This window comes from Drosophila erecta, unplaced genomic scaffold (assembly GCF_003286155.1).
Source record: "Drosophila erecta strain 14021-0224.00,06,07 unplaced genomic scaffold, DereRS2 tig00000055-arrow-pilon, whole genome shotgun sequence".
Lineage (NCBI taxonomy): Eukaryota > Metazoa > Arthropoda > Insecta > Diptera > Drosophilidae > Drosophila > Drosophila erecta.
The window spans coordinates 10,725,436-10,752,745 of NW_020825200.1; the positions used below are offsets into that span (position 1 = coordinate 10,725,436).

Here is a 27,310-nt window from a genome sequence, read left to right on the forward strand (position 1 = left end):
TGAACAATTTTCGGGCGCTTCGGTTGCAAACAAATTGTGACATAAAAGTCGTAAAATATTTATGAATCATGTAAAGAACCCAGTTAAATAATTGTTGGCATTTTCTGCAAGTCTAGAGGTAGTGCAATTTTAGCCCCGTACCCTGTTCTCTGAAAGCGTCAAGCAATTAGTTTAATGTGTACAAGTATCTGCTTGGCCCGAATAAGTAGGCAATATATTTTTATTGCAGACATTTTAAATGGCCCCTGGAGGTATGCAATGATTTGTGCACCTAATTCTCGCATTTCCGGTTGCGCTCAAAAGTAGCAAAAGTCAGCAACAAGTGGACAAACATGCTGAGAGTTGTTGTGCGATTTATGCATGGGATTTTGAATTAATTTAATGCGCTAAGTTGGGAACGTGCTTGAACTCTGAAAACCTTCAGCGCAACACATTAACATTTATAATTGGAATACAACGCCTCATTAATTAAGAAAGTATCCCAGTATTTTATTTACCTCGTTGTGTGTTCAAATACAATACAAAAACGTTGTCTACTGCCATCCGAGAACTGTACTACCGTTCCCTAAATTCAAATTCATGTGGTCATTTATAATGGATGTTGCGGGACGGCTTTTGTATCGATTCCGAACGACGTATCCGTTTTCAAAATGGCTAAGCGGACAGCGGATGCTTCTGCATGTCCCAATTCCATTATAAAGTTTTGGCAGCATTTTGTTTTTAGCGCGATTCAATTATGATGAGGGTCCAGATCGAAACGGTTTGTTTTCAACGTCGTTTCGGACTGAGCGCATTAACTTTACTGCCGACTTCCTCAGCTGCCGGGGCCATAAATTACTTGCCTCGGACAAATGCGAGCGGGGCATGCAACAAGCTCTTGAAGTACGGACCCTGAGCAGCCCGCTTATAGGCGACTTGATTGCTTGCTGCACGCAAGCATTAAACTTAAATTGAAAATAAATATGGCCACGCAGCCACGGCAAACGCTGAAAATGTCTATATAAACTACCCAGGTGGAATGTGAAGGTTGGTGCACTGCATACATGTTTTGTATTTGTGGCTAAAAAGGAAAACATTATAATTAGCGTGTTATTTTAATCATTTTCTGAAACCTCAATGCAATCTCACACACAATTAGCTGCAACAGAAAGCTTGCGAAATAAGTAAGCATCTGATTTTTACTTTAATTTGTGTTGTAATATTTTTTCAAGTGCCTGTGCCGCAGCTGCAAGATGTGAAGCTCTTTCGTGCAGACTTTACCCAATCACAAATATTTAAAAAAATATTCCGAACCAACTATAAAGTATGCGCTTTATTCGCTCGAAACCTGCTGTCTCGTTAACTGTGACAACTTCGGTAGCCGGCGAAACAACAACTGCTACAACAATTATGGCCCTTTGTCGACATTTAGACTTAATTTAAATGCAGGACTAAGGCAGAACTGAAACGAAATGAAAACAGGTAACAAAAAGCCGCTCGACGTAACGTAGCGTAACGTAATGGCTGAGAACAAAAACAGCGGCGGCACGAAATGTATATAATTTATGTGAATTTTATTTGTTGTTGCCGCTGTTCCCGGCACTCACACACACGCATACATACACAAAATTCGCTCATTTTGGCAGTTAAGTTTGGGACAAGGGCATGAGCTACATCCAATTGAGTTTCAGTTATCCCGGGATAAGAACACACACAAACAGATATGTACATGTACACACGCAAGCTGGCTAAAACACATACACAAATACTCGTACGTACAGCACATGCCGCTTAACCCAATTCGGTGTCGAGAAAAAAAGTCAAACTGAAAGCTAAAATCGCAAGTGTCTTAGGCAGTTGTTGTTCTTGTTTAGCTTCAGCCCTGTGGATGGGGTCCACCGGAAGTTTGGGGCACGGATATCAGATGTTAGTCTGCGTTTGGCAGCCAGGCAGCCATTTGCCGAGAAATGATTTTCAAAAATGCGGCACCAAAGTTGCGAGAGGGTTGCTCAAGCAAATTAGCTTTCAATTAAAGTCCATGTACAAGCCACCATTATACTTATCTTAATTTGCCAATCAATCAACTTTCCAACCGCGGGTAGAACTTTCCCAAATTCTGACATTCTTAAGTCCACTTTTGAGTAATTCATTTAGTTGCAAGATTTCTTTAGAAGTAACTTTATAGCTTCAACTTTTGAAGTATAGGCGGAATTAATGGATGTGTTCGATTCGCTTTAAAATTATAATTTTCATTAGAGCATCATTAAATATTCTATGCAATGCTTATAAAAAGAAAATCAGAATTCTCTTTGCTTTATATTTATTTAAATAATATTTTCTATTTATTCATTATCCTATTTTAAAACATGATAACAGCAAATGCTTCAACTTAAATTTGTTCGCTTTTTTTAGAGCACTTTAATTTTTAAACTTCCCAAACATCATCGTCCCGCAGTGAACAATTCAAGTTGTTTGCAAGCTAAAACATTTAAAAAGAGAGAATTGCTCCAGAAACATTTAGAGGTATGCCACTTAAAAATCCGATTAAGATAAGTTGAGCTATGGACTTTAGAACTTCAGCCTTGGCACATTTTTGAATTTGTACAACACATAGCATCAGAAAAATGACAAAAAAATTTAGGACTAATAAATTTATAAATTTGAATGCAGTTTTTTAGAGAATTGCTCCAGAAACATTTAGAGGTATGCCACTTCAAAATCCGATTAAGATTAGTTGAGTTATGGAGTATAGAACTTCAGCCTTGGGACATTTTATAGGTTTTTGAATTTCTAAAACATCATCACATCAAAAAAAATGACAAAAAAATTGAAAAAAAAATACATTTTCAAATTTGAATGCAGTTTTTTAGAGAATTGCGCCAGAAACATTTAGAGGTATGCCACTTCAAAATCCGATTAAGATTAGTTGAGTTATGGAGTATAGAGCTTCAGCCTTGGGACATTTTTCACTTTTTTTGAATTTCTACAACATTATACATGTAAAAATGAAAAAAAATTGAAAAAAAATAAATTTTCAAATTTGAATGCAGTTTTTTAGAGAATGGCGCCAGAAATATTTAGAGGTATGCCACTTCAAAATCCGATTAAGATTAGTTGAGTTATGGAGTATAGAACTTCACCCTTGGGACATTTTTGAATTTGTACAACACATAGCATCAGAAAAATGACAAAAAAATTTAAAAAAAATTAATTTCCAAATTTGAATGTAGTTTTATAGAGAATTGATTAAGATTAGTTGAGTTATGGAGTATAGAGCTTCAGCCTTGGGACATTTTTCACTTTTTTTGAATTTCTACAACATTATACATGTAAAAATGAAAAAAAAATTGAAAAAAAATAAATTTTCAAATTTGAATGCAGTTTTTTAGAGAATGGCGCCAGAAATATTTAGAGGTATGCCACTTCAAAATCCGATTAAGATTAGTTGAGTTATGGAGTATAGAACTTCACCCTTGGGACATTTTTGAATTTGTACAACACATAGCATCAGAAAAATGACAAAAAAATTTAAAAAAAATTAATTTCCAAATTTGAATGTAGTTTTATAGAGAATTGCTCCAGAAACACTTAGAGGTATGCCACTTCAAAATCCGATTACGATTAGTTGAGTTATGGAGTACAGAACTTCAGCCTTGGGACATTTTATAGGTTTTTGAATTTCTAAAACATCATCACATCAAAAAAAATGACAAAAAAATTGAAAAAAAAATACATTTTCAAATTTGAATGCAGTTTTTTAGAGAATTGCGCCAGAAACATTTAGAGGTATGCCACTTCAAAATCCGATTAAGATTAGTTGAGTTATGGAGTATAGAGCTTCAGCCTTGGGACATTTTTCACTTTTTTTGAATTTCTACAACATTATACATGTAAAAATGAAAAAAAAATTGAAAAAAAAAATACATTTTCAAATTTGAATGCAGTTTTTTAGAGAATTGCGCCAGAAACATTTAGAGGTATGCCACTTCAAAATCCGATTAAGATTAGTTGAGTTATGGAGTATAGAGCTTCAGCCTTGGGACATTTTTCACTTTTTTTGAATTTCTACAACATTATACATCTAAAAAATGACAAAAAAATTTAAAAAAAAATAAATTTCCAAATTTGAATGCAGTTTTATAGAGAATTGCGCCAGAAACATTTAGAGGTATGCCACTTCAAAATCCGATTAAGATTAGTTGAGTTATGGAGTATAGAGCTTCAGCCTTGGGACATTTTTCACTTTTTTTGAATTTCTACAACATTATACATGTAAAAATGAAAAAAAAATTGAAAAAAAAATACATTTTCAAATTTGAATGCAGTTTTTTAGAGAATTGCGCCAGAAACATTTAGAGGTATGCCACTTCAAAATCCGATTAAGATTAGTTGAGTTATGGAGTATAGAGCTTCAGCCTTGGGACATTTTTCACTTTTTTTGAATTTCTACAACATTATACATCTAAAAAATGACAAAAAAATTTAAAAAAAAATAAATTTCCAAATTTGAATGCAGTTTTATAGAGAATTGCGCCAGAAACATTTAGAGGTATGCCACTTCAAAATCCGATTAAGATTAGTTGAGTTATGGAGTATAGAACTTCAGCCTTGGGACATTTTATAGGTTTTTGAATTTCTAAAACATCATCACATCAAAAAAATGACAAAAAAAATGAAAAAAAATAAATATTCAAATTTGAATGCAGTTTTTTAGAGAATTGCGCCAGAAACATTTAGAGGTATGCCACTTCAAAATCCGATTAAGATTAGTTGAGTTATGGAGTATAGAACTTCAGCCTTGGGACATTTTTCACTTTTTTTGAATTTCTACAACATTATACATCTAAAAAATGACAAAAAAATATTAAAAAAATAAATTTCCAAATTTGAATGCAGTTTTTTAGAGAATTGCTCCAGAAACATTTAGAGGTATGACACTTCAAAATCCGATTAAGATAAGATGAGTTATGGACTTCAGAACTTCAGCCTTGGCACATTTTTCACTTTTTTTGAATTTCTACAACATTATACATCTAAAAAATGACAAAAAAATTAAAAAAAAATAAATTTCCAAATTTGAATGCAGTTTTATAGAGAATTGCTCCAGAAACATTTAGAGGTATGCCACTTCAAAATCCGATTACGATTAGTTGAGTTATGGAGTACAGAACTTCAGCCTTGGGACATCTTATAGGTTTTTGAATTTCTAAAACATCATCACATCAAAAAAAATGACAAAAAAAATTGAAAAAAAAATACATTTTCAAATTTGTATGCAGTTTTTTAGAGAATTGCGCCAGAAACATTTAGAGGTATGCCACTTCAAAATCCGATTAAGATTAGTTGAGTTATGGAGTACAGAACTTCAGCCTTGGGACATCTTATAGGTTTTTGAATTTCTAAAACATCATCACATCAAAAAAAATGACAAAAAAAATTGAAAAAAAAATACATTTTCAAATTTGAATGCAGTTTTTTAGAGAATTGCGCCAGAAACATTTAGAGGTATGCCACTTCAAAATCCGATTAAGATTAGTTGAGTTATGGAGTATAGAGCTTCAGCCTTGGGACATTTTTCACTTTTTTTGAATTTCTACAACATTATACATCTAAAAAATGACAAAAAAATTTTAAAAAAATAAATTTTCAAATTTGAATGCAGTTTTTAGAGAATTGCTCCAGAAACATTTAGAGGTATGACACTTCAAAATCCGATTAAGATAAGATGAGTTATGGACTTCAGAACTTCAGCCTTGGCACATTTTTCACTTTTTTTGAATTTCTACAACATTATACATCTAAAAAATGACAAAAAAATTTAAAAAAAACAAATTTCCAAATTTGAATGCAGTTTTATAGAGAATTGCTCCAGAAACACTTAGAGGTATGCCACTTCAAAATCCGATTACGATTAGTTGAGTTATGGAGTACAGAACTTCAGCCTTGGGACATTTTATAGGTTTTTGAATTTCTAAAACATCATCACATCAAAAAAAATGACAAAAAAATTGAAAAAAAGATACATTTTCAAATTTGAATGCAGTTTTTTAGAGAATTGCGCCAGAAACATTTAGAGGTATGCCACTTCAAAATCCGATTAAGATTAGTTGAGTTATGGAGTATAGAGCTTCAGCCTTGGGACATTTTTCACTTTTTTTGAATTTCTACAACATTATACATGTAAAAATGAAAAAAAAATTGAAAAAAAATAAATTTTCAAATTTGAATGCAGTTTTTTAGAGAATGGCGCCAGAAATATTTAGAGGTATGCCACTTCAAAATCCGATTAAGATTAGTTGAGTTATGGAGTATAGAACTTCAGCCTTGGGACATTTTATAGGTTTTTTAATTTCTACAACATCATCACATCAAAAAAATGACAAAAAATGTTGGGAAAAATAAATGTATAAATTTAAATGCAGTTTTTTAGAGAATTGCTCCAGAAACATTTAGAGGTATGCCACTTCAAAATCCGATTAAGATTAGTTGAGTTATGGAGTGTAGATCTTCAGCCTTGGGACATTTTTAATTTTTTTGAATTTCTGTCAATCAACTTGATTTGCCAATCAATGAACTTTCCAACCACGGGTACAACTTTCCCAAATTCGGACTTTCTTAAGTCTACTTTTAAGTAATTCATTTATTTGCAATATTTCTTAAAAAGTAGCTTTATAGCTTCAACTTTTGAGAGATTAGCTGAATTAATGGATGTGTTCTATTCATGTGTTCTATAATTTTCATTAGAGCATCATTAAATATTCTATGCAATGCCTATCAACAGAAAATCAGTATTCTCCTTATTGTCTAATTACTAAAATTATATTACCTATATTCATATTTTCTATCCATTAACCACTTTAAATTTGTTCGCTTTTTTAGAGCTTTTTAATTTTTAAACTTGCCAACCAATCCTCGTTGCGAGTAACGTGAACAATCATTACTCCCGCAGTAGAAAATTCAAGTTGATGCAAGCTAAGAAACTGAGAGTAACGTCTTTAAATTCACTTCACCTCTATATATTACTCTCCACCCGTTTAAGTTTAAAAGTTTTTCGAACAAGACGATTACGATAACGGCACGATTAAAGGGTTGAACAAGACAAGGCTCATTGCCCCATAGTTTCAGATTCTGGCAAACAAACCCGTGCGTGCGTTAAATTGATTCTCGCCCAGTAGCAAAAACCGAATCCAAACCAAAAGCCATTCTTAACTCAGCTGTGCTTCCTTGTCCAGCGGTCTTCCTTTTTATGACATGAAACGAGGCGAACTTAAAGCTCATTTTGATAGTGGAGGACCAGGATACACATGTGCGATGTGGGAATCTGTACTTTGCAGCAGATCATCCCTTTTGTCTGGGTTCCGTTTGCCGTTTCTCGTGGATAGCCCGAGCCTTTTATCCTGGTCTCGAGTTGGGGCAGAATCCATTGTGTTGAGTGTGTCGCCCTCGATGAATATGAATCTTCCTTTCGCCCGCCTGCGTCTTCATCTTCATCTTTATAATCAACTAAAAGCCAAATAATCAAAAAGTCAACACAATACCCAAAAAGAATTCCCTGCAAAGGGGTTAAGCACATTGTTTGTGAGTTGGCGAGTCTGGGGTTTTTCTCGAAATGTATCCATGATTGAAAGCTCTGAAAACTTCTCAAGATATTTCACATTCCCAACCGTGGTCATTAGATAATAACTTCTAATCAATATCATACCAAAAGATATAAATTCAGAAGTTCCTTTGATATGGATTATTATGATTATCAAGAGATCGAATTGAAATTTAACAAGGCTATGAAAGCATTCATAATGACTAATCATCGATAAAAGGAATGCCCATAAAAACTCTATGATTCAGCAGCTCCTTTCACCCCACCGAAGTGGTACAAGAAACGATTATCTGCGGACTGACAGGATCATGAAGCTTGTCGCTTGTCACTTGGCTGGCGTTGGCTATAAAAATCAATGAACGCTCGCTTTTTGCCCCCAAATAGTTGGCAGCTGACAACGGAACACAGCGAAAAAAAAAATAGAATATATATACGTGTGTATAAATAAAACGGTGGCAAGATGTGAAGAATTTTTTAAAGCGTTTTTTCGACCTTAGTGCCCTGCCTTTTTAGGCCATGTGTGTGTCTCAAGCCGCCTGCGCGTTTGTGTGTATGTGTGTGTTTTGTAGTAAACTTATAAAAATATCTAAATACAATAAGGCTGCGGGTGGCAAGGGGGCGTGGCAGGCAGTGAGGCAGGCAGGCAGGCAGGCTTTCCACACAACACGTTGCCTACTTTTTGACATTTTCAACATGTGTCCAACGCCTCTTCGCCAACATGCCTCGCCATTCTTGTTTGTGTGGGTCGCTTTTTGTTTGCTGCTTTTTAGCGTTGACGTTTGCGTTGATTTTTGACAGCTGCCTTCACACACAGGCGCAGGAAGGCTCAAACTCACACACACACACACACACACACATAGGCACACTGGGAAAAACAATAACAAAAACTTGTTACCAAAGTTGAGGCAGATTGCTTCTGCCTCATTCCTTCCTGTTCGCCCACTTCTCCATCCGTCTCCGCTCAGTTATTGTTAGATGTGCATACTTTTTGCCCATATCTCTAAGGTTTATGTCAAGGTTCCCTTTTTTTATTACTTTCACATATAGAGGAGCGTGCGTGTGGACTCTTTTTAGAGCTCATACTTGCGACCTGCTTTTTTTTATTTTTTACATTCCTTCCGCCTTGTGCCGCAAATTGCAGTTTAAAGTTGACAGCGAAAGGATATGAGCACTTACCTGTAAGCAAAGGAAAGGTAAAACGAAAGCTGATTAAATACAAGGGCAAGTGAACTCTACTTTTGAGTGCATGTGTATGCGTATGGGTGCTCTGGTAATACAGTTAACATTTATGGGGCAATATCGCAGTGTGAATGGGCAAATGGAATGGCAGATAAAGAGACAGCGGCACCGAGGAGAGGGGACTACCAGATGGTTCACTTCCCAAATGGTAAATGCTCGATTATCCGGCAGAGCTCGGAAATCGGACATGGAGAATGTGTTCATGCAATTGTCTGCAATATAGCTATGCTTCGAAGTTGGTAGGGCTTCACTGCTTTGCGAGAGGCAATATCTTTTGATTAAATTAGAAAATCCTTCAACACTTCATATAATAACTGTCTCCGAGTTTCTCAATTGAATTATTCAGTTACTTTCAGAAGTAAACTGTCATACTGAAATTGAATAATTACAAATTACATTTTTCCATTTTCAATTTGTTGGACATTATTAACCATCTCCATAAAGTTACTTTACAATTTTAAATATTAAGTGCTAATTGAAAACTCAGTTCTTTAGCTTTAAGATAACATAATTATCAACATGTCAGAACTTTAATCTAAACCTAATGCCCCTTTTGGCAAAATAAATCGAATAAAATGTTAATTTATTGACTAATTTAAACAAAACTGCTTTCAAAAAAGGAAATGATATACGCTTGAATAAACGGAGTTCGATTTGATTACTTAGTTATTCAGTTTAAAAACGGAGTGTAGTCAAGCCAGGAAACACATCAGGGATTCTATTATTTATAAAACCTTTCAAATTATTGCCAATCTAAAGCTTGCCACACTTGGGCTATCACATTACTTTGCATACCAAATTCCATTTGTCAACTCTCAGTTGCTGTCCTCCTTTCTGTGCAGTTGCAATCAATTAAATGGTAGCTATTTTAAGCCTGGTCAACAGAAGAATTGAAATTATATTCGATTTTCGGGGCAATCAAAGCACAATATGCAAATAAACTGAGAAAATTTTTGGGGCGTCATTTAAATGCGTTTCACAATTGCTCTCTGTTTGTGCTGGCAAATTGGAAATACAAAAGCCACAGAGCATAGATTTGGATATGGGTATCTTTACCTGTATCTGTGTTAGTTTGCCAGTGCATAGATACACACGCACACATGTACACAGATAGACCCGTAGAAAATGGAGCATGGAAAAACATTTAACGCTTGACTTAAATGCCGAACTGAGACCAAACGAAATACAATAAAATGCGAAAATTCGACGCTTTCAAACGGCAATACAACAAGTCAAATATTGGTACTGGATGCGAAGGGCGGCGCGCAAGAGGGCGTGGCATTGTAAGCACACTCACATATATATACCTTCGCATTGAGGCACCGATAGCAAAGGGACCTACGGAAAACGACAGCCAAAACCCGAAAACTCGGAAAAAAGTGCACGCGCCGAACAAAACAAACAATTTGCCCCAAAAACTTGGCAAAAGCAATTGCAATTGCAAGATGGGTTTGGGATTGGGTTTGGTTTTGGGGATGGAAACGGAAATGGGGGCTGGGGGACTGGGATTGAGATGTGCATGGCACCACAACAAAGTTGTTGACAATGGCAAACACGTTAACCAAAAACTTTGGCACAAAGATAAACGCAAATAAATTTGGCAACTTGTTCTCGTCTTTCTCACAGTTTGTCTTGCTGTGGGTGCCTTAAGTTTTTAGATGAAAATTTGGGCAATGAAAAGACTGCCGAAAATGCATTGCAAAGCAAGGAGACTTTAAGAGGCCCGCATGATCGGTGGCTGCGAAAATCGAAGCCCGCATTCAAAACACATAAATATTGTAAATTCCTTGGACTTTGATCGGCTATCGGCCATAAACGATTTTCACGGTTTCAACAGAGAAGCCGGGGGGAAATGAATAAATGGGTAGAAATCCGGATAAAGGAACCACAAATTGACATGCATTGAGCAGGACACTACACCACCCACAAATCCACCCAATCCTGCCAACCAGGAGCTTTATCGGCGTTCAGTTTTGGGTGTGTGTGTCGGGGAAAAAATATATCTCTTGTGTATCTTGTATCTTTCAATCCTTGTTTGCTGTGCCCGTTCCCGTGTATCTGTGTATCTGTGTATCTGTATTTGTATCTGTCCGACTGCTCGGCAATGTATCTTGCGAGTTGAGCAGAGATTTGCGACGCATGACACTCATAAGTAAAATGCCTTTGGACCGACTACGTGAATCGAAGCCACGAGCAGGACAGGAGCAGGACCAAGGAAAAGTCCAACCGAGTGTATCCCAGAGCTTACGGCCGGACAGCAGGCGTAAAACGAGCCGTACAAAGTGGCCCGGAAAACGACACTGTGCGCAAATGGCACTGAAAATGAAATGGCCTTGAATCCCATAAATGAACTAATATCAAGTGTCTTAAATGGCGAGCCCCAATTAAAGTTTAACCCTGACTTTTGCACATAAATATAATGTTTCCAGCCGGTTCTCAGCTTTAAAACCGATATTATTTATTAAAATAGTGAATTTCAATAATATTAAATGAATTATAAATTATTCTGCACACATTATTCTGAACGTGAGTTGCGAAGCATTATGTTGCAATTAGTCACACTGAAATCCCTGACTCAAAAATACTGATTAAACACGGGCAACTTTTTGTGCACATTACCATGAAAGCTTTCTTATGGTCGAATAAATTTGACTCTTTTCGTCGACAAATTATCGTGAGCCGTTGTTGCCAGTGTACTAGAGCATAAATCGTTTCGCCATTGACCATGTTCCTAGTTCCCCTTCTCAGCGTGTCCATTTCTGTATCTTAGCTCCGAAAACGACAGCCGCAACCGTTTTTCTAACATCTAACAAGTTGTCGATAGATTTTTTTTTTCTGCTGAAACATGTCCAAAAGGGACCAGCAACCAACAACTATGCAATAACTAAGTAAGCCAGCACAACATTAAGTGCGGCAATGGTGGTGACTCGAAAATCTGATGGTACAAATGAAGTTTTTAAAACATGTTCCAAATAAATATACGAAATACAAAAATAAACACTTTTTAATACACAAAAATTCACAAGTGATTAAATAAATAGCGGCATTAAGAATCATTGATTTCAAAGTAGTCTTATGCTCAACAACAATATTTTCCATTGTACTATTTTATGAGTTTAAACACATAATCAGGCCCTTATAAATTGTTGCCCCAGTTTGGGCATCTTCACAAGCATATTGGCCACACTTGTTATTGACAGCTTTGTTGCCTCGACTTCGTTGCCATTGTCCATCTCTGGTCCAAAACTATAAGAAATAGCCAAAAGCTGTCGCAACAGTCCGGCAGTTAGTCACCCATCTACAAAAGGACCACACAACTGGAGTGGAAGTGGAGGGCAGGGAAAGCTCATGAGTGACAGGGCAATCGCTAAGAGGAGAAATCTCAGAGGAAACGTTAAAGGATATTTCGACGCTAGTTCGGTTCAGATGCCAATAAGGCAAGTTTTTGGTCATTTTTATTGGCTGCGAAAGCTGTCGGAAAATGCTGAAATCCATTGCCCGCAATATTCAACCCATTCGATCGGGACACATATGCGTATACGTAATGCGGCGCGCGGAGGAAATGAAAAATGTAATTAAAAAAGTTTTTTCGGCCAAGTCTTTTGTCCTGAGTTAAGGGGTTTTATTTCGGGTAACGAGCAGGGCAAAGGGAATGGCCGTATTTCGGTGGCAAGTGAGCAAGCCTAAGTTGCAAGCCAGCAATTTGCAGGGGAGCTTCATTCGGTGGCAGAGTGGCGCCCTTTAAATGCACGATGAGTGTCATTCAGTTGGTTGGGCATGTTGCAAGCTTTTTAGTTCCCCACACACACACACACACACACACACGCTGAGAGTGATTCATGTGCATGTAAAAAGTGCTCATTAAAACATATCAACAAGCTTTATGACTGCTCTACCTCGTACCCTTTTTTCGGCCCCCTTCATCTCATGTCGCCGTCATCGGCACCACCGACAGCAGTTAAATTCATTCATAAACTACGTGACAAAACGAACGGAAATGTAGGAGCGGAAATTGCCAACAAACACACACACACGCACACAAACAGAGGGGCCTTAGCGCCTACACACACACACATGCAGCTAGACATTGAGACTCTGACAGGGGGGCGAAGTGGGCGTGGACTGGCCCAAGTTGGGCGAAAAGTATTTTACCACACGCCGCCGCAGTGTTTCCCTGGCATATGCAACTATTATCAAAGGAATTACACAGGAAAATACCCTGTCTATAGAGTTCTCAAGCTGAAGGAAGCGTTTCGCAACAAGGATATGGTTGAGTGGGTGCTTAAAAAGCCCAAAGAGCTTGGAAATTGCAAATTAAAATAAAGTTTTAAAATATAAAAACTATTTGTAGTTTTGGTAGTGAATGCAGTGTAGTGAATAGTAAATTGCAAATAGCATAGCTTTATTCAGTGCGTACAAAGATAAATTGAAATAAATGTTTGGTTTGCTATAGAGTATTCTTCAGTTGATCCTTGGCATGCACGGCAATTGCACCCAGTTTTTTATTTCCACTTTGTGTACTGCCGAATGCAGTTGGGTGTCTGCATGTAGCAGCGAAACGTCGAATTGCTGTTCCGCCTACCTCCCATTTTCCACCACCTACCACCCACTCTCTCTAGCAAACATAAAGGGGGTCCTTTTGGCGTTTTCCCAGCACCAGCCCCACCATCATATTAGATTTGCAATATTTTCCTTCACTTTCGCTCGGAGTAAGTCATCAACTTGTGTGACGGATGCGTGGGAGGTGGTAAAACCATCTTATAGGTAGGCCAAATCTCATAATATTGATGGTATTTCACTGGTGGGCGTAAGGAAGCAGAAAAGTAAGAGGGAAAAACCCTAACCAGGTGGGCGTAGCACTGAACAAGCGTTTTTCTTTCTGCCCTGATTGCAATTGAAATGGGCTAGTGAAGGGTATAATTTTGTTTGTGCTTCAGCTTTTTATGACAAACAGTTGTGCGAACCTTTGCACGGAAACCCCACCAAGAATATCAGTAAATAGAAATGCAATTTTCCAGAGCTCTCCTAAGCCCGTCTGAGTCCTTCAAAAAACTAATTTTCCCAGCCATTAAATTCACGTTCTCTCCTCAACAATTTTTACACACTCCGACGCTCTCTCCTTTTAACCGACTTAAAAAGAGCTTTTAGTTGTAAGCTAACAAACTAACGGTAAGCGCAATTGCAACGGCAGCTGTAACTGTAAAAGTGAATGTAACTGTCATTGGCCCGAACGAAGGACACTGAAAGGATAAGGAGCGAGAGCGCAAGAGTGCAACAGATAGACACACTTAAAATAGCAAACAACCCAGTGGGCAGGCACTTAGTTGACCCAATTCGACCTTGACCCATTTTCCCTTGCCATTCAACCACCGCAGGGTGGAACTACTATAATTAAATGTTAATTAGCAGAGCCCCGCCACTTTTTGTTCAGCTCGCAGCCATTTGAACTCCCTCCTCCACTTGGCCGAATCCCCTCAAGCATTGCGATTACATTCGTTTCGATTCGATTCGATTCGAATCCGCAGGCCCATTCATTCATCTCATCGTAGCTTACAATCAATTCCAATCTGTCAATATCGCTTCACCTGCCCCACGTTAATTCCACACGCACAGCATACAGACACAGTGCACCACCCACGGCCACCCACGGAAACCCACAGCCACCCACAGCTAGCCACTCTTGGCCAAATCCTGCGACCCACACCCACGCCCATCCTTGGACATTGGAGGTTTCTCCGGTCCGGACGATAAATGTCAAAGTCAATGCGGTTAGGGCGGAATATTCTCTTCGTTTCCAACTACTTGTCCAGCGTTCAGCCAAGGTCCCATCGCCATGGTAACGTACAGTAGAGCATCAATTTATTGAACAAGTGTGTATATTACGGTGTGTTATTTATTATTATACAATACGGGTTATTTGTAAAGTGTAAGTGAATCTAATTTCCTAATCTGCGGTTTTCCCTTACATTTTTGTGAATTTCTCTCAGTTGCGTTCCGCTGATCATAGCGAAGCTCGACTGTATGCGAATTATTCAAATGGGTCAACTCTATTTGTCTCACTTTGCCTGCCACCTGTCCCCATCTCTCTCCAATTACCGACCTCAGCTTTTTTCGTTAAATAATCGAAACGATAAATTGTACACACAGTAAAATGCTTGAAATTCAATAAAGTTCACAATTTTACAGGACACCACACATTCGGGGCGTGGCATTGACATGCCATCCGAGGCATGTAGCATGTAGCGTATAGCTTGTAACTGTAACTTGTTGCTATTCCCCGCCAGAGCGAGACAGAGCACGAGTGGGACATGCATAAACATGATTTTATGTGCACACAACACGACAATAAAAATCACGCATGAATTTCATGGATCCCCAAACTCACAGCCCCTTCGTTTCCCCCTCCACGTGTCACTTGCATAAACAACTACGAGCAATAGAGAAAGCGGAGAAAGGCCGAGGGTGAGATAGAGATAGAGAAAGAAAAAGAGCGAGAGCGAGAGAGAGTGAGGGGTCGAATAAAAAGGTCGTCGTGAGAGTACAAAAAACCTCAACACGAGTAAAACAAAACGTAATTACAACAAGGACTTTTCAACAGCAGCATTTTGCACATTGCAACAGCTTTGTTTAGTGAAAGAGAGAGGAGAAGGTGAAAACAACAATGTCACGTACGTGAAATGCAACAATGTGCCACGCACGTATGTGTGCGTGCGTGTGAGAGTGAAAGTGAAGGTTAGTGACACTGGAAAAAATTAGGGACATAATAGTTGCATTTGGTTATAATAGTCGTGGTTTTTCATACAACATAATTATGAAAAAAATATATACTTTAAATGTGTTTAAAGTATTAAACTGCCAATTATATATTAAGATGAAATAACATTTTGAATATGTTAGTTTCTTCTTTTAAGTTAACATATGTATGTAATTTTTAAATGAAAATACACCTAGTGTCCTCGATGGATCTTTCATAAATTTTGCTTTTGTGTTGCGAAAAACTCAGGCTTAGCCGGGCCAAAACCGAAACGAACGAGAAGAGCAGCCAAGGGGCAGGGAATACTGGATACTGTATAGTGAATAGTGGGCGGTGGGTGGCGGTGGGATTAAGGACGGTCTACACTTGAGCTTTATTGCATACATTAAGGGGCCAAGGTGCGCCGCAGAGCAACACATGCATGCAGCGCGTGTTGAAATGCGTGTGGGTGAGATTGTGTGTGGACTCACTGCTCCAACGTCTATTTTCCTAATGGACAATGTCGCTATCTATTGCCACGAAGAAGTACACAAAGGCAGAGCAGCAGCGCAGACCCACATATCTCAGTGGAAAACTATAAATCAAGCCACAAATCCAGCCAGCGGGCGCACAATAGTTAAAAAAATATACAGATGTTGCATTTATGTATATAAGGCTAGAAGAGTGATGGCCAAAGTCAGGAGCAGCTAGTTTATTGGGATGTGACACAGTTTGGAAGCAAGTGCAATTAAATGAACATTAGAAGTGGGGGCATATAAATAATAAGCTAACTGAAATATTGCAAATAAAAACATAATAATTCTCTTTTATAGTCTATAATAAAAATGGAAATTTTAAAAATATGTTTATTTTCTCGAATATTAAGCACATATAAAGCCTTTTTTAGCGCAGATAATAGCAGATATGATTTTAAGATATAAAAGATGCAACTACAAAGTGACTCCTATCTCCACATTTTTAAACATGTTCTGCTCAGCTGGTGCCCGATTTCACTTACTGCCTTGGCGGCCATTATTTTCGGGGATGAGTGCAGGAATCCTTGCAGGCTACCCACATGAATGCCAAGTAGGCGTCATGGCGAGGCACTGCAACAATGCAACCTGGGGGTTGGCACATTTTGTGGGGCTCATTGTTCGGCACTTAGTCAGGAGGATGTCGGCAGCAGAGACTCCTGCTCCAGCTCCAGCTCCTGCTCCTGCTCTTGCATCTGCGCTGCCACGTCAATGTCGATTAGATGATGCTCCTCTAAGCTGCCGGCAATCCCCGCCTGACTAACGAGCGGCTGATGCGACAAGCGCCATTTGGCTTTTGGCATGGTCGGAAGGGCGAAGGATGAACTGCGGTGGGGCAGCTGGCTGCTGGATGCACCTGCAATAACAACCTGAGGACACGGCCAACGATGAGATGGCGTCGACATCCTTGACATGCTTGCGGGATGCCATGACAATTGTGCCACGAATCTCGACCTTTATCGTTGTCTACTATGTGCATGTGCCACGCACTTGTCAAAACACCCAAATTTTTCCCAGTTTATGCACCGCGTAAAACTAGTTCTAATACCAAAAGATATCAAGTTGATATAAAGACGTGGCAAACCGAATCTCTTGATATTTGGTTTGCACAAAATACAACTTTTACAGAACAACTTTTTAAAATCCGCGGCATAGTTATTGCTCAGAATGTTACTAAAACTTCACGACGATTTCCTCTCAGTGTACTTGTGTCTTTCCTAATTAAAAGGCAACCGTTTTGATCTCAATAGTTCTTAATAGTGCCGTAACACAGTTAAGCACTTTATGGCAGCCGTGTGTGTGAGAATGGGAAATGGATTTTTGGGCGCACTTCCTGCGCCTTTCTATCACGCCTCCATTTACTGCAGACAGGACTCGCATCAAAAATTCAACTGTCTGTCAATTATGGGTTAAAAAAGAAAATACACACTTGATGCTGTCTGCCAACGAGGACACCGCACACAAATACATATGGATATTTTCACGTATACGGGCAGGATAATTGGTACATATGTATATGTAGAGAGATAAATCTATTGAATGAAACTGGCTGCGACTTGGACTTTGAGTGAAAGAGCCCAGCACCCACGCAATCGCTTTCCCTTTCTCTCTCACACTCTCTCTCTCTCTCGGGAGTTTTCCGCTCTCTCATTTTCCAGGAATTGAGTGGAATAAGAAACGGGAACAAACATGCGCATCCCCGAATATCCTTGAAAATGTGAGTCTCGATTCCAGATTTTAATTCATTATGCTCCAGAATAACTCAACTCAATGCCCTCCTAGGAGGGTAAAAGGGAGGAGTCCAGCGAAAGGGGATTTTTGGACCAGCAGCAGGACTCACCTGACTCCCACCACCCACTACCCATCGCCCACTACCCACCCACACCCACACCCATGGCAACCTCAGCTCACGTTGCTAATGTCACCATGGAGACAACGGCTGCTGAACACTGGGGATCCTGGGGATCCTGGGCGCCCTAGCGTAGGCTATGCAAATATCTCGACGAACAACAAAGTAAAATTCGCTCTGGGCCAGCCAACTTCCACCCCCCTCCAATTTCCTCTTCGCACACAAGCCGGGAAAATTTGCATGTTTTTCTTTCTGTTCTGTCTGTTTTCCCGACAGACTTGTGCCGCTCCTGTCGGCGGGTTGGCAACTAGAGAAGCCCGCCCAGCCAAGTCAGTCAATTGGGCCCCACGCTCCCTACTCCCTGACCCCTGACCCCTAACTCCCATATATATTCACATTCACTTTCATTTCGGCCGCCGTTTTGCCCCTGTCGCACCAGAGGCGCTAGCAGGGGAGCATTTTGGGGCTCGAGCTTCCGCTCAAGGATGTGTTGACTCGATGTTTGGGAAAATGCATATTCCTGGGCACGGAAACCATTATTGCGTTTAGCCGTGTTTTATTTTCGAATAATTTCAGCCAGGTCCTCAGAACAAGTGCTTAGCTAAGAAGAAACATATTTTTAAACGCTTAAATCAAGCATGACAGTTTTCTAATTCTGATTTTTTAAGTAAAGCCATTAACTAATTAATTGAATTTATTTATGAAGCCCCCTTTGGGACAAACTAACGCCTACGCCTCTGTTTTGCATACATTTCGCTGTTCGAGGGGCGTGAAATAATAGGTGGACGGGGCATCGAACGTCGAGCCTTCGGGTGGCCTGTTTGTAATTCGCTTTGCAGTCGCCATGGGCGCAATTATTTTTTACCTTTTATGGGGCATCGTGCGAACGGCGGCGCCCCATCAAAACGCCCAGACTTTCTCTTTTCTCTTTTTTTTTCTTTTTTTTCATCGTTTAAACGCTTTTAGTGGAGGAAAGTATTGGAGCAGCGAGACATTCAAGTGTCTGGCAAACAGCCGCGGAAAACTCTCGCCAGCGATTTTAATTTCGCCACCGCTGCTCTGCGGCGAGGAGATACTCGTACACCAAAAGATACTTTAGTTGCCCCTTTGCGGGTGGAGAACTATTTCCGGAATCATTCCCATCAGCATTACGGGTGGCTTTTCGGCTCAAAAGAGCTAGTTTGGCGTAATCCGAGAATGGCTATATTTATGAGATATTAAATAAGTTCACACTATTATATGTGGTTTATTCAAATTCCGATGCATGAAATGAACCCATAAATGGACAAACAAGCAGTTTATCTGCGAGCAAGAGGTATGCCAGATTTACGGCCAGTTGTTAAATAATAATTTATTTTGTGAGCTTTCAAAAAAGGCTGTAAAAAAATAAATAAATTATGTGTATGCTAAAAAGTTGGTGAATAAAAATGTTAAAAGAATTAATTAAAATATCCAAAGCAGTGCTGTGCCGCAGAAATCATAATTATTGTTTCATATAACATACTTGAAGATTGTGGAAAAAGACAACACCTGATTGAAATGAAGTAGGGAATTTCCCGGTAATCACAAAGTCATTGGATGCCAATACAAGCTCGTAAAGGGAATGCAAATTCCCGAGTGGAATTGCCAGCTGAGTTAAGCTTAGGTGCGTCCTCATCCTGTCTTCCGGTCCTCCTGCCTTCCGCCCTTCGTCCTTTTTCAGTCCTCTCCTGTTACTTGTCTCCCTTTTATGACATTTTTAAGTAAGTCGCCGCGCGCAGCTTGCAAATCTCGAAACTCCCCTCGCCATTTCATCTTCCTGTTTTCCCAGCATCAACTTCCCACGACTTTTTACGTTTTCCTTTTTTTGTACTTTCCTTTTTGTTTTTGTAATTGAATGCGCTAAGTTAGAGCGAATTTATGCTTATCAAGTTTTGTTTCTTCTCGGCTCTGCTCCGATCCCCTGCCACCGATATTATCTACCCTCCGGTTTTCCGGGGGCCCACGAGTGCTGTTTACGGTTATTTAGGCGCAGGCACTAAGTTCCCCGCCTGCTCTCGTATTTTTTTACGATTCCGCGGGGCGGAGATGTCGGGATTGGCGGCATAAAAAATACTTATTTGCAAACTTTTGTGGCGGCACCGCTGACTCATTCAAGGATGACAATGAGGAGCAACCGGATGCGGGAGTGGGCGGAGCTGTTGCCTACAGGTGCCCCACAAGCGGGCGCGGATTGCGCCAGACCCACCCACCAAGGCGATGGGTTCGTGAGTCACGGATGCACTGCGCGAAACACTTAGCTAAACAGTTAGGCTATTTTGCTGGCCCAAATCATTACCTAGAATAATGAACTAGTTTCTGAGATGGATATACCCGTATGTATAGCAAAAAAGAAAACCCTTTCAGGATAACCCTTCATCTACGAGCCCACCTCTAATGCACCAGAAGGAAGCCATAAGGAGAGCGAGGTTAGTCCATCGATGGCGCCACGGAAGTGCAAAGCGCGTAACTGAAACTTGTTTTCCTTGCACTGCAACTTGCCTAGCCTTTGTCCTGCCTAACAGATACCACAGATACATTTACGTATACGGTGGCAGATACAGATACGCTGGCTGTTTGAGTTATAGATACAGCTACAACCTTGAAAGTTTCGTCCGGCGCTCGGTGAGCGGGTAACAATTGAAACCGGAAGCCCTAACCAGAACCAAAGTCACAGTCAGATTTAGATTCAAATTCAGAGTCACAGACACAGGGGAAGTCTGGCTTCGAGTCTGAGTTATCCGATTTACCTGGCAGAACAGAACCGAACCGAACAGAAGTGAAGGAAAGAGAACAGATGGTGGCAAGTTTGTAAGTTGGCTTAGGAGAATGCCAATGGAAGATGAAAGAAGTTTGCTCATTGCCAGAAGTTGTGCGGCAACTCTCAGGATATTAACAGGGGCATTAACAAAGACATTGTGGCCGAGTAATGCCACAGCCTCAGAAACAAGAAGGTAGTGAAATGGCACCAAACCCGAGCAATTTCAAGCTGAAATTGCTCGGCCAAGCCTTGACACGCAAATCCTATAGAAATTTATTTCATTTAAATGTACGAAAATGCGTAAAACGTCTTAAAATAAAATATATGACCAGCCATATATATGGCCAGGAACGGCTGACACTGTCAAGGTGCTGGTGCTGGTGATGGTGATGGTGATGGTGCTGCAGCCCAGACTCGAATTTCCGCACAATTTATGCGTTTGCCAACTGGCAGCCGAAAAGCAGTGAAAGCAATAAGGCTGAATGCTGAAAAATTGCGTATTTCGGTGCCGCTCGTCGCTCGGCAATTTCCAACTGCTGATTTTCCAATCAGTGCACACTCTGATATCAGCTTATTGAAAATATTTGTCTTTGGCCGAACAATCTCGACTCACAATCCCCGAACAGCGAACTGTAAACTGTCGTCTTCATTAGTCTCTGTCGGAGTATCTCAAACGAATTCGGGAATGTGGGAAGTGGGCGTTGGATGATGGGAGGTGGGTTGTGGGTGGTGGGTGGGTAAATAAAGAGCAGATATCGCAAAAGTCAAAGATATTCCCCCAACAGCCCCGACCATGCTTAAGTAATAACTTCTCGGCGCAAAGAAGACAATGGTCCTTCAAAAGGATCCCGAACACAACAGTGCGGAAAATGAAAGAGGTTGCAGGAGGTCGTTGGCGAGTTTCAACCGATTTTAATGGCCTGCAACAGGAAGCAATCAAGCTGGAATCAATAAAGCTTCGCTTATTGGGATGTCTTTTCAATTACATGGTATAATGTTAATTTGAAATATTCCGTTTATTTTACATGAGCTCACAGGAGCTCATGTGGCTGGAAAATTGTTCTTATCGTAAACAAACTAAATCCACTCAAGTGTTAAGGCTCTATACATTTTTGCCAATGAATTTTACCATAATATTGTCATTACTTAACGCTATGGGCTTTCAGGAGATGTAGAGACTTTTTGAGATAATACGTTTCAATTTAGTAATGTAGAAACAGGTTAGATAAATTGACTGGTGGTAGAACGATAGATTTAAGGATTTTAATAGGATTTTTAAGGATAAGATTTTAAGACGATAAAGTATCCGAACCTGAAATTCAAGCAACCAAACGGTCGAAATTGTAAAACAGAATAGCTTTTAGAAACTCGAAATTTTGGAAACCAAGTCCAATAGAAATTGAGTTTGTTGTGATGAAAACTCCTTGAAAATTCTTCGGAACTGGATGAGAACTTAATTCTCTGCAGTGGCAGTGGAGCACTTGAAGCAAACAACGTGAATTTAGTTGAATGGCGACGACCCGAGCCGCACGATGTTATTTTTGTCAAAAGGGGCACATGAGACATCATCGGACCGACGAGCCAAATAGAAAAAAAAGCAAAAACAACTAAGAACTTCTCAACTCTCGATGCAACTTAAAAAAAGACAGATACTGTGTATAACGCTTGGGAAGCGGGTGAGGGCGGCGTTGTTTTCCCACTTCTGCACTCTTTTGGTGTGTATTTTCCAGCGAGTGCTCGAGTGACTCCGGGGAAAAAGATGGTGGATTTGAAGTGCGGCCTCCTGGGGGCTTCTCTGCATAACAATTCTATTTTTTCTACTTGAATATTTGTCTCTTTGCCGCTCCACGCCACACTCCAAAGCCGCCCAGTGGCCCGCCATGTCTGATTCTTTGTTTTTTCAACTTTTTACCCGCTTTTCTGGCAATTGCAGAGCTCAGCGAGCAGTGAAAACTAAAAATATGGCCAAGTTTGGCTCAGGGCGATCTCCATGTGAATTTATGGTCCGCTGCCTGGGAATTTCCCGCATGTACGCTATACACACAGAGATACGGCATCCTATACACACCCAGCCCACATAATAGATATAACCATGGCTGTAGCTGAGTGTTTCTTTGAGTAGGAGGTAGGTGGTTGGCTTTTACTTTTACATTCCGCTGCCATTTCTTGGCCTGCTTAAAGCGCCGTGAAAACGCTGGCAAGGAAATTGAAAAATCGGATGCGGAATTGAATAATGTGTCGGATGGGGGAAGGAGCGAATAGGCGAATGGGCGAAGGGGCGGTTTTGTGTGTTGGGCGCCATTCACTTTACAAGGCCACGCAGTGTCACCTTGCCACAAGATTTATGCGCGGTGTAAGTGGAAGGCGGTCGATGGAGTGGAGTCGAGGAGATTTCGCATTTGAAATTGATAGTGCGACATGAGTGGGATTTGTTCGAGTTTCGCCGCTCTCAGCGGAAAGCGAAAAAATCTCGAGCACTTGTTAACGCAAATGTTAGTCTGTGGTAAGGAGAGACGTTCAACAACTGCCACAGTCAACAGTATAAATGGGGTAATAAGTTTGTGAGATCAGGGATAAGTTCTGACCTTTCACATTATGTGCATTTGCGGTTGAGTTTCAGTTTTATTGAGCTCAAAAAAAATATTCATTATAGTAACTTAATTCAGATGTATTCAAATATATTGAAATTTTTTACAAAGTATTTACTTTTATGTCTAAACATTGCTGGTTTTTCTCTATCTAGATCTCTATCACAATTAGGTTTATGAAAAGAAACGTACAAATGTTTTCTTTTACTGGCCAAGTATAAAAAAGTGCAAAGGTTTCCATTTCATAAGACCATTTGCCCCTTAAGCATAAACCAAGTTTAACCGCATGCTTTAATATTTACAATTATTTAATTAGTGCCGACCTAAGCAAACCAGGGCCAAAAAGGGAAAGTTGTTGGCCAAGGTAAATGGCGATGGAAGACAAACAAAGACGGCACCCGGATTCCCGACGTGAAGGGAGCGATGGAGCACGAGTCTGAGACCGAGCCCGAGCTCGGGTGAATAGTTGTCTTGGAGCACTCACCTTTAATTATCGCCAGAAAGATCAACAGGACAAACAGCGACAGCGACGCTGGCAGCGGGGAGTCCATGTCCTTGGCTTGTTTGTATCGCGTGGCACTCGGGTTGAATGGCTACCGGCCCGCCCCTGCTCCTTCTGCTCCTACTGCTCCTGCTCCGACTGCGGCTCCTGGTCCTCCTCCCGATCCGCCGCCTCCTTTCGCAGTGGGCGTTGGTGTGGTTGAGCTGCCTTGAAGTGGTTGCCTGTCCCCGCCTCGTCACCTTGGCTAAATAGTTGGCCAGGGCTCTTGCGCCCGGTGCTCCCAACTAGCGATGATTAGCACAATGGGCCGGAGACAATGCGCCGCCGTGTGGGTCAGAGTTCAACAATGGACGATGATGGTCTCCCAGAGGTCCGTACTCCTGCCCACAACTTCTCAGTGCAATGCAGCTGTCATGGGACGCTTAAGATATCTCCAAAGAAACTAGAATTTCTCAATTCTACTAGTTATTTTCGTTTTTAAAGCAGCGCCTTAAAATATTATTTAATGCTGGTATTTTTCGAGCAAATATTTGGCACGCGTTTCCCGTCGACTTTCTTCGGATTTTGCTGCGGTTGTGGTTGTGATTGTGGCTCTGCTTCCTCTTCCACTTTGGTTCCGCGTTGCAGATTTAATTTCCGGTCTTCCTGGTCACAGATATTTTTTCAGATTTTTGTTTTTCCGTCGCTTTTATTTGACTAATTCTCTTTCGTTTGCTCTTCGGTTTTCCCTTTGCGTTTTTCCTTTGAAATAATTTACATAATTTGCACTTTTTCTGGGTCGCTTATATGGTTTTCATTTTCTATTTGAGTTTGTTTTTCTTTTTTTTTTTTGTTGGATTTTGAGAAACCTTAGGTAGCAGTTGTTGTTATTCTGGTTGATTTTATTTTTGTTGTTGATCCTTATATTTTGTAGTACAGCTTAGTATCGTTGTTTCGTTCAGTTGTAAGATGTTAGCTGTAGAACAAAAAGAAACAATTAAAATATTTACGATATTGTTAAATTTCATTTGTTTAACTAAGTTAATGCCGTTTCCTCCTGCTTATAAATCGCGTTCATGTACTCAAGCCGAGTGCTAATTCCCTTTCAATTGATGACGATACCCCTTTTCTCATTTAACGCGATTTGCGTTAACCCCCTTTGGACGTAAGCTCTTCTGCTTTTGAGGTTTCCCTATACACACAATCCTGGCTCAGTTAAGTCCTTTGATATCAGATCCCGTGCCACAACTTAGCGAAGCGAACTGCTCACCGCAAAGCAAAGGACCACAAAGGACAAATACCTGAAAATCAGACTGAAACACTAAAAAAAATGGCTACAAAAAGCTTGGCTGAGTTAATGTTTAATTAAAAAATATATACTGTGGCACTCATTAGGGGTTTTTCCAACCCATTTCCAGTGTGGGACGAGGTGCAGCTGCTCCGTCACTTCGGAGACCTCAGATAACCCCGCCCAAAACCACCAAACCACTAAACCACCCATTGCGAGCCCAGCCATTGATTAGTTTTTGTTTTCGGTCAACAAACTTGAGTAAATTAAAACAATGAATTTGCGTAAAAACGCGAGTCGAACAAAAACAAGAAGGGCGAAACCGAAGCAGAAAAATAACAAAAGCAGGCGATGCGCAAATTAAAACACTGGCTACTGGCTTTCGAGGCGAGCATCGGAGGGGGGCAGGCGGCTGGGGGGGCATGTATCGAAGGGCGGGGCTGGTGGGGGCGTGGCCGGGCATTGGGCCGAGAAATGCAGTAATTGAAATACATGCGGCGATGGCGGCATCGAGGCTGCGTGTGGCATGAGCTGCTATGCCGCAATACAACGAAAAATAAGTAACAACGAGGATTTGCTGCATCACATTTTACCTCTTAGAGCAGTTCTTCATCACCTCGTATTTAAACAATATTTAAGACGCCGTAAGGAGCAAAAGTGATAGGCGACTACTACAAAATCTAGAAAGTTCTAGATTTAACTTTAATGAAAGTTAAAGTTTAAAGAAGTTAAAGTTTGTCCTTAGGACAAGACTTATTGACCCAATTCATAGACCCAAAAACGATTCCCCCACCCGTTACAAACTGCGCCAGGAACACAGGACACCCATTCTGTCCCTAACTGCTGGGTGCGAATATCGCAGCATGCTTTCAGGCGCCGGCCATCAGTGCCGCAGAAAGCCACAATAATTTACACGTGCTCGATGGTCGCAGAGGGAGAAGGACTGAGGGCGGCGGCTGCGTGGGAGCAGGATGGGATGCTTCAGAACCGCATCATCTGGGATAAACTAAGTCCCGGGGTTCGGAAGGTTGAAAAGGGCATTAATTATGATGGAAAATTAAAATATTCAACTTATTTGATTCCCCCAGCGGAGCGGAGCTGGAGCCAAGATGGAGTCCGGCTCCAAGTGAAGGAAGTGTTCCACTGCTCCAGTGCTCGAGGCCACCCCTCACGTTCTATGTCTTTGTCTATGGCTGCGTCAGCTGTTTGTGTAATTAGAGGTTTTATGAGTTATGTTCGTGTGCGTGAGGGTTGAGGTGAGTAAATGCTGGGGCGCTGAGGGTCCTTCGTCCTTGTCGCGGTTAATTAATCTCAAGTTTAGTTTCAGCCCGCTCCAATTTGCCGTTCGAGCGCGGTTTTTGGCACAAAGCTGGCAGGTAAAAAGTTTCAAAGTCAATTTAATGCTTCGCCAATGTTGAGAAGCAGCCGTCGTGCACAATGAGCCCTGAAATTGAAGGAGTAAGTCCTTCTCGGCAGAAGGACTCCTCCTCCGTGTACTAGTCACCCCATTTGCCGATAAAGCTATTGCAACCACATAGGCGCGACAAAAATCGAGGTAAAACCAACAAAAAAATGGAATCTGGCTTTGCTTGCGGCTCCCTCGTGGACTGGAGCTTTCCACATGTGGTGGCTGCATTTTTTAGCACACTCCACAAGGCCTCAAATTACCTACTGGCCCCGATGTGTGCCACAAGTGCCTCACTATATCCGCTTTGAGGTTTCAACTTTTTGCGGTCGTTGGTTCATAATTGAACCCTTTGGTGGCCACACACACACACACTTGTTGGCGTGGCAGGAGATTGCTGCACAAATTTGCTTTAGCCCGCTGCAAATTATGCTCAAGGGAATCCACTTAGTGGCTTAGTTGCCAGGGATTAAAACAATGTAAGCCCCAATACACACGTGAAAAATTTACCCCTTCCCTTTACATAGGCTTTCTAGTGCTTTCTCTAAAAATCTATAAATACTATTAATAAACCATTGAAATCACATGTTACTCCCCAAAAGTATAAGCGCTGCAGCTTCAATTTATTATTTTTTCACAATTTCAATGGGCTTTTCAGCATTCAGATACTCACACCAATTCATAAAGTCGATTTCTAGCAATATCTTTGCTGTTTTGCTCCGTGTTGGAACTCAAACTTTGATTGACTGCGTAATGTTCGTTCAGCAGGCTAATCAAGCGACTAAGTGCGATTCAAAAGCCAATCAAAGTAAAACTGCATGGAAAATGAGCTTTCAGCA

General features: G+C 40.5%; 1 protein-coding gene across 6 annotated transcripts in view; it reads right to left on the reverse strand.

Moving 5' to 3' along the window:
* LOC6542123 (acetylcholine receptor subunit alpha-type acr-16) overlaps positions 1 to 27,310 on the reverse strand; it is a 97,419-nt gene that overhangs the window by 57,045 nt on the left and 13,064 nt on the right. For 5 of the 6 annotated variants that reach the window (XM_026978511.1, XM_001969315.3, XM_015159508.2 and 2 more), the window contains one exon: positions 23,782 to 24,754. In XM_026978511.1, the coding sequence (XP_026834312.1) occupies positions 23,782 to 23,848 (67 nt within the window). In that variant the 5' untranslated portion in view covers positions 23,849 to 24,754. Of the gene's footprint in view, positions 1 to 23,781; positions 24,755 to 27,310 lie in introns of those variants that run through there. The other variant, XM_015159511.2, reaches the window with a different exon arrangement.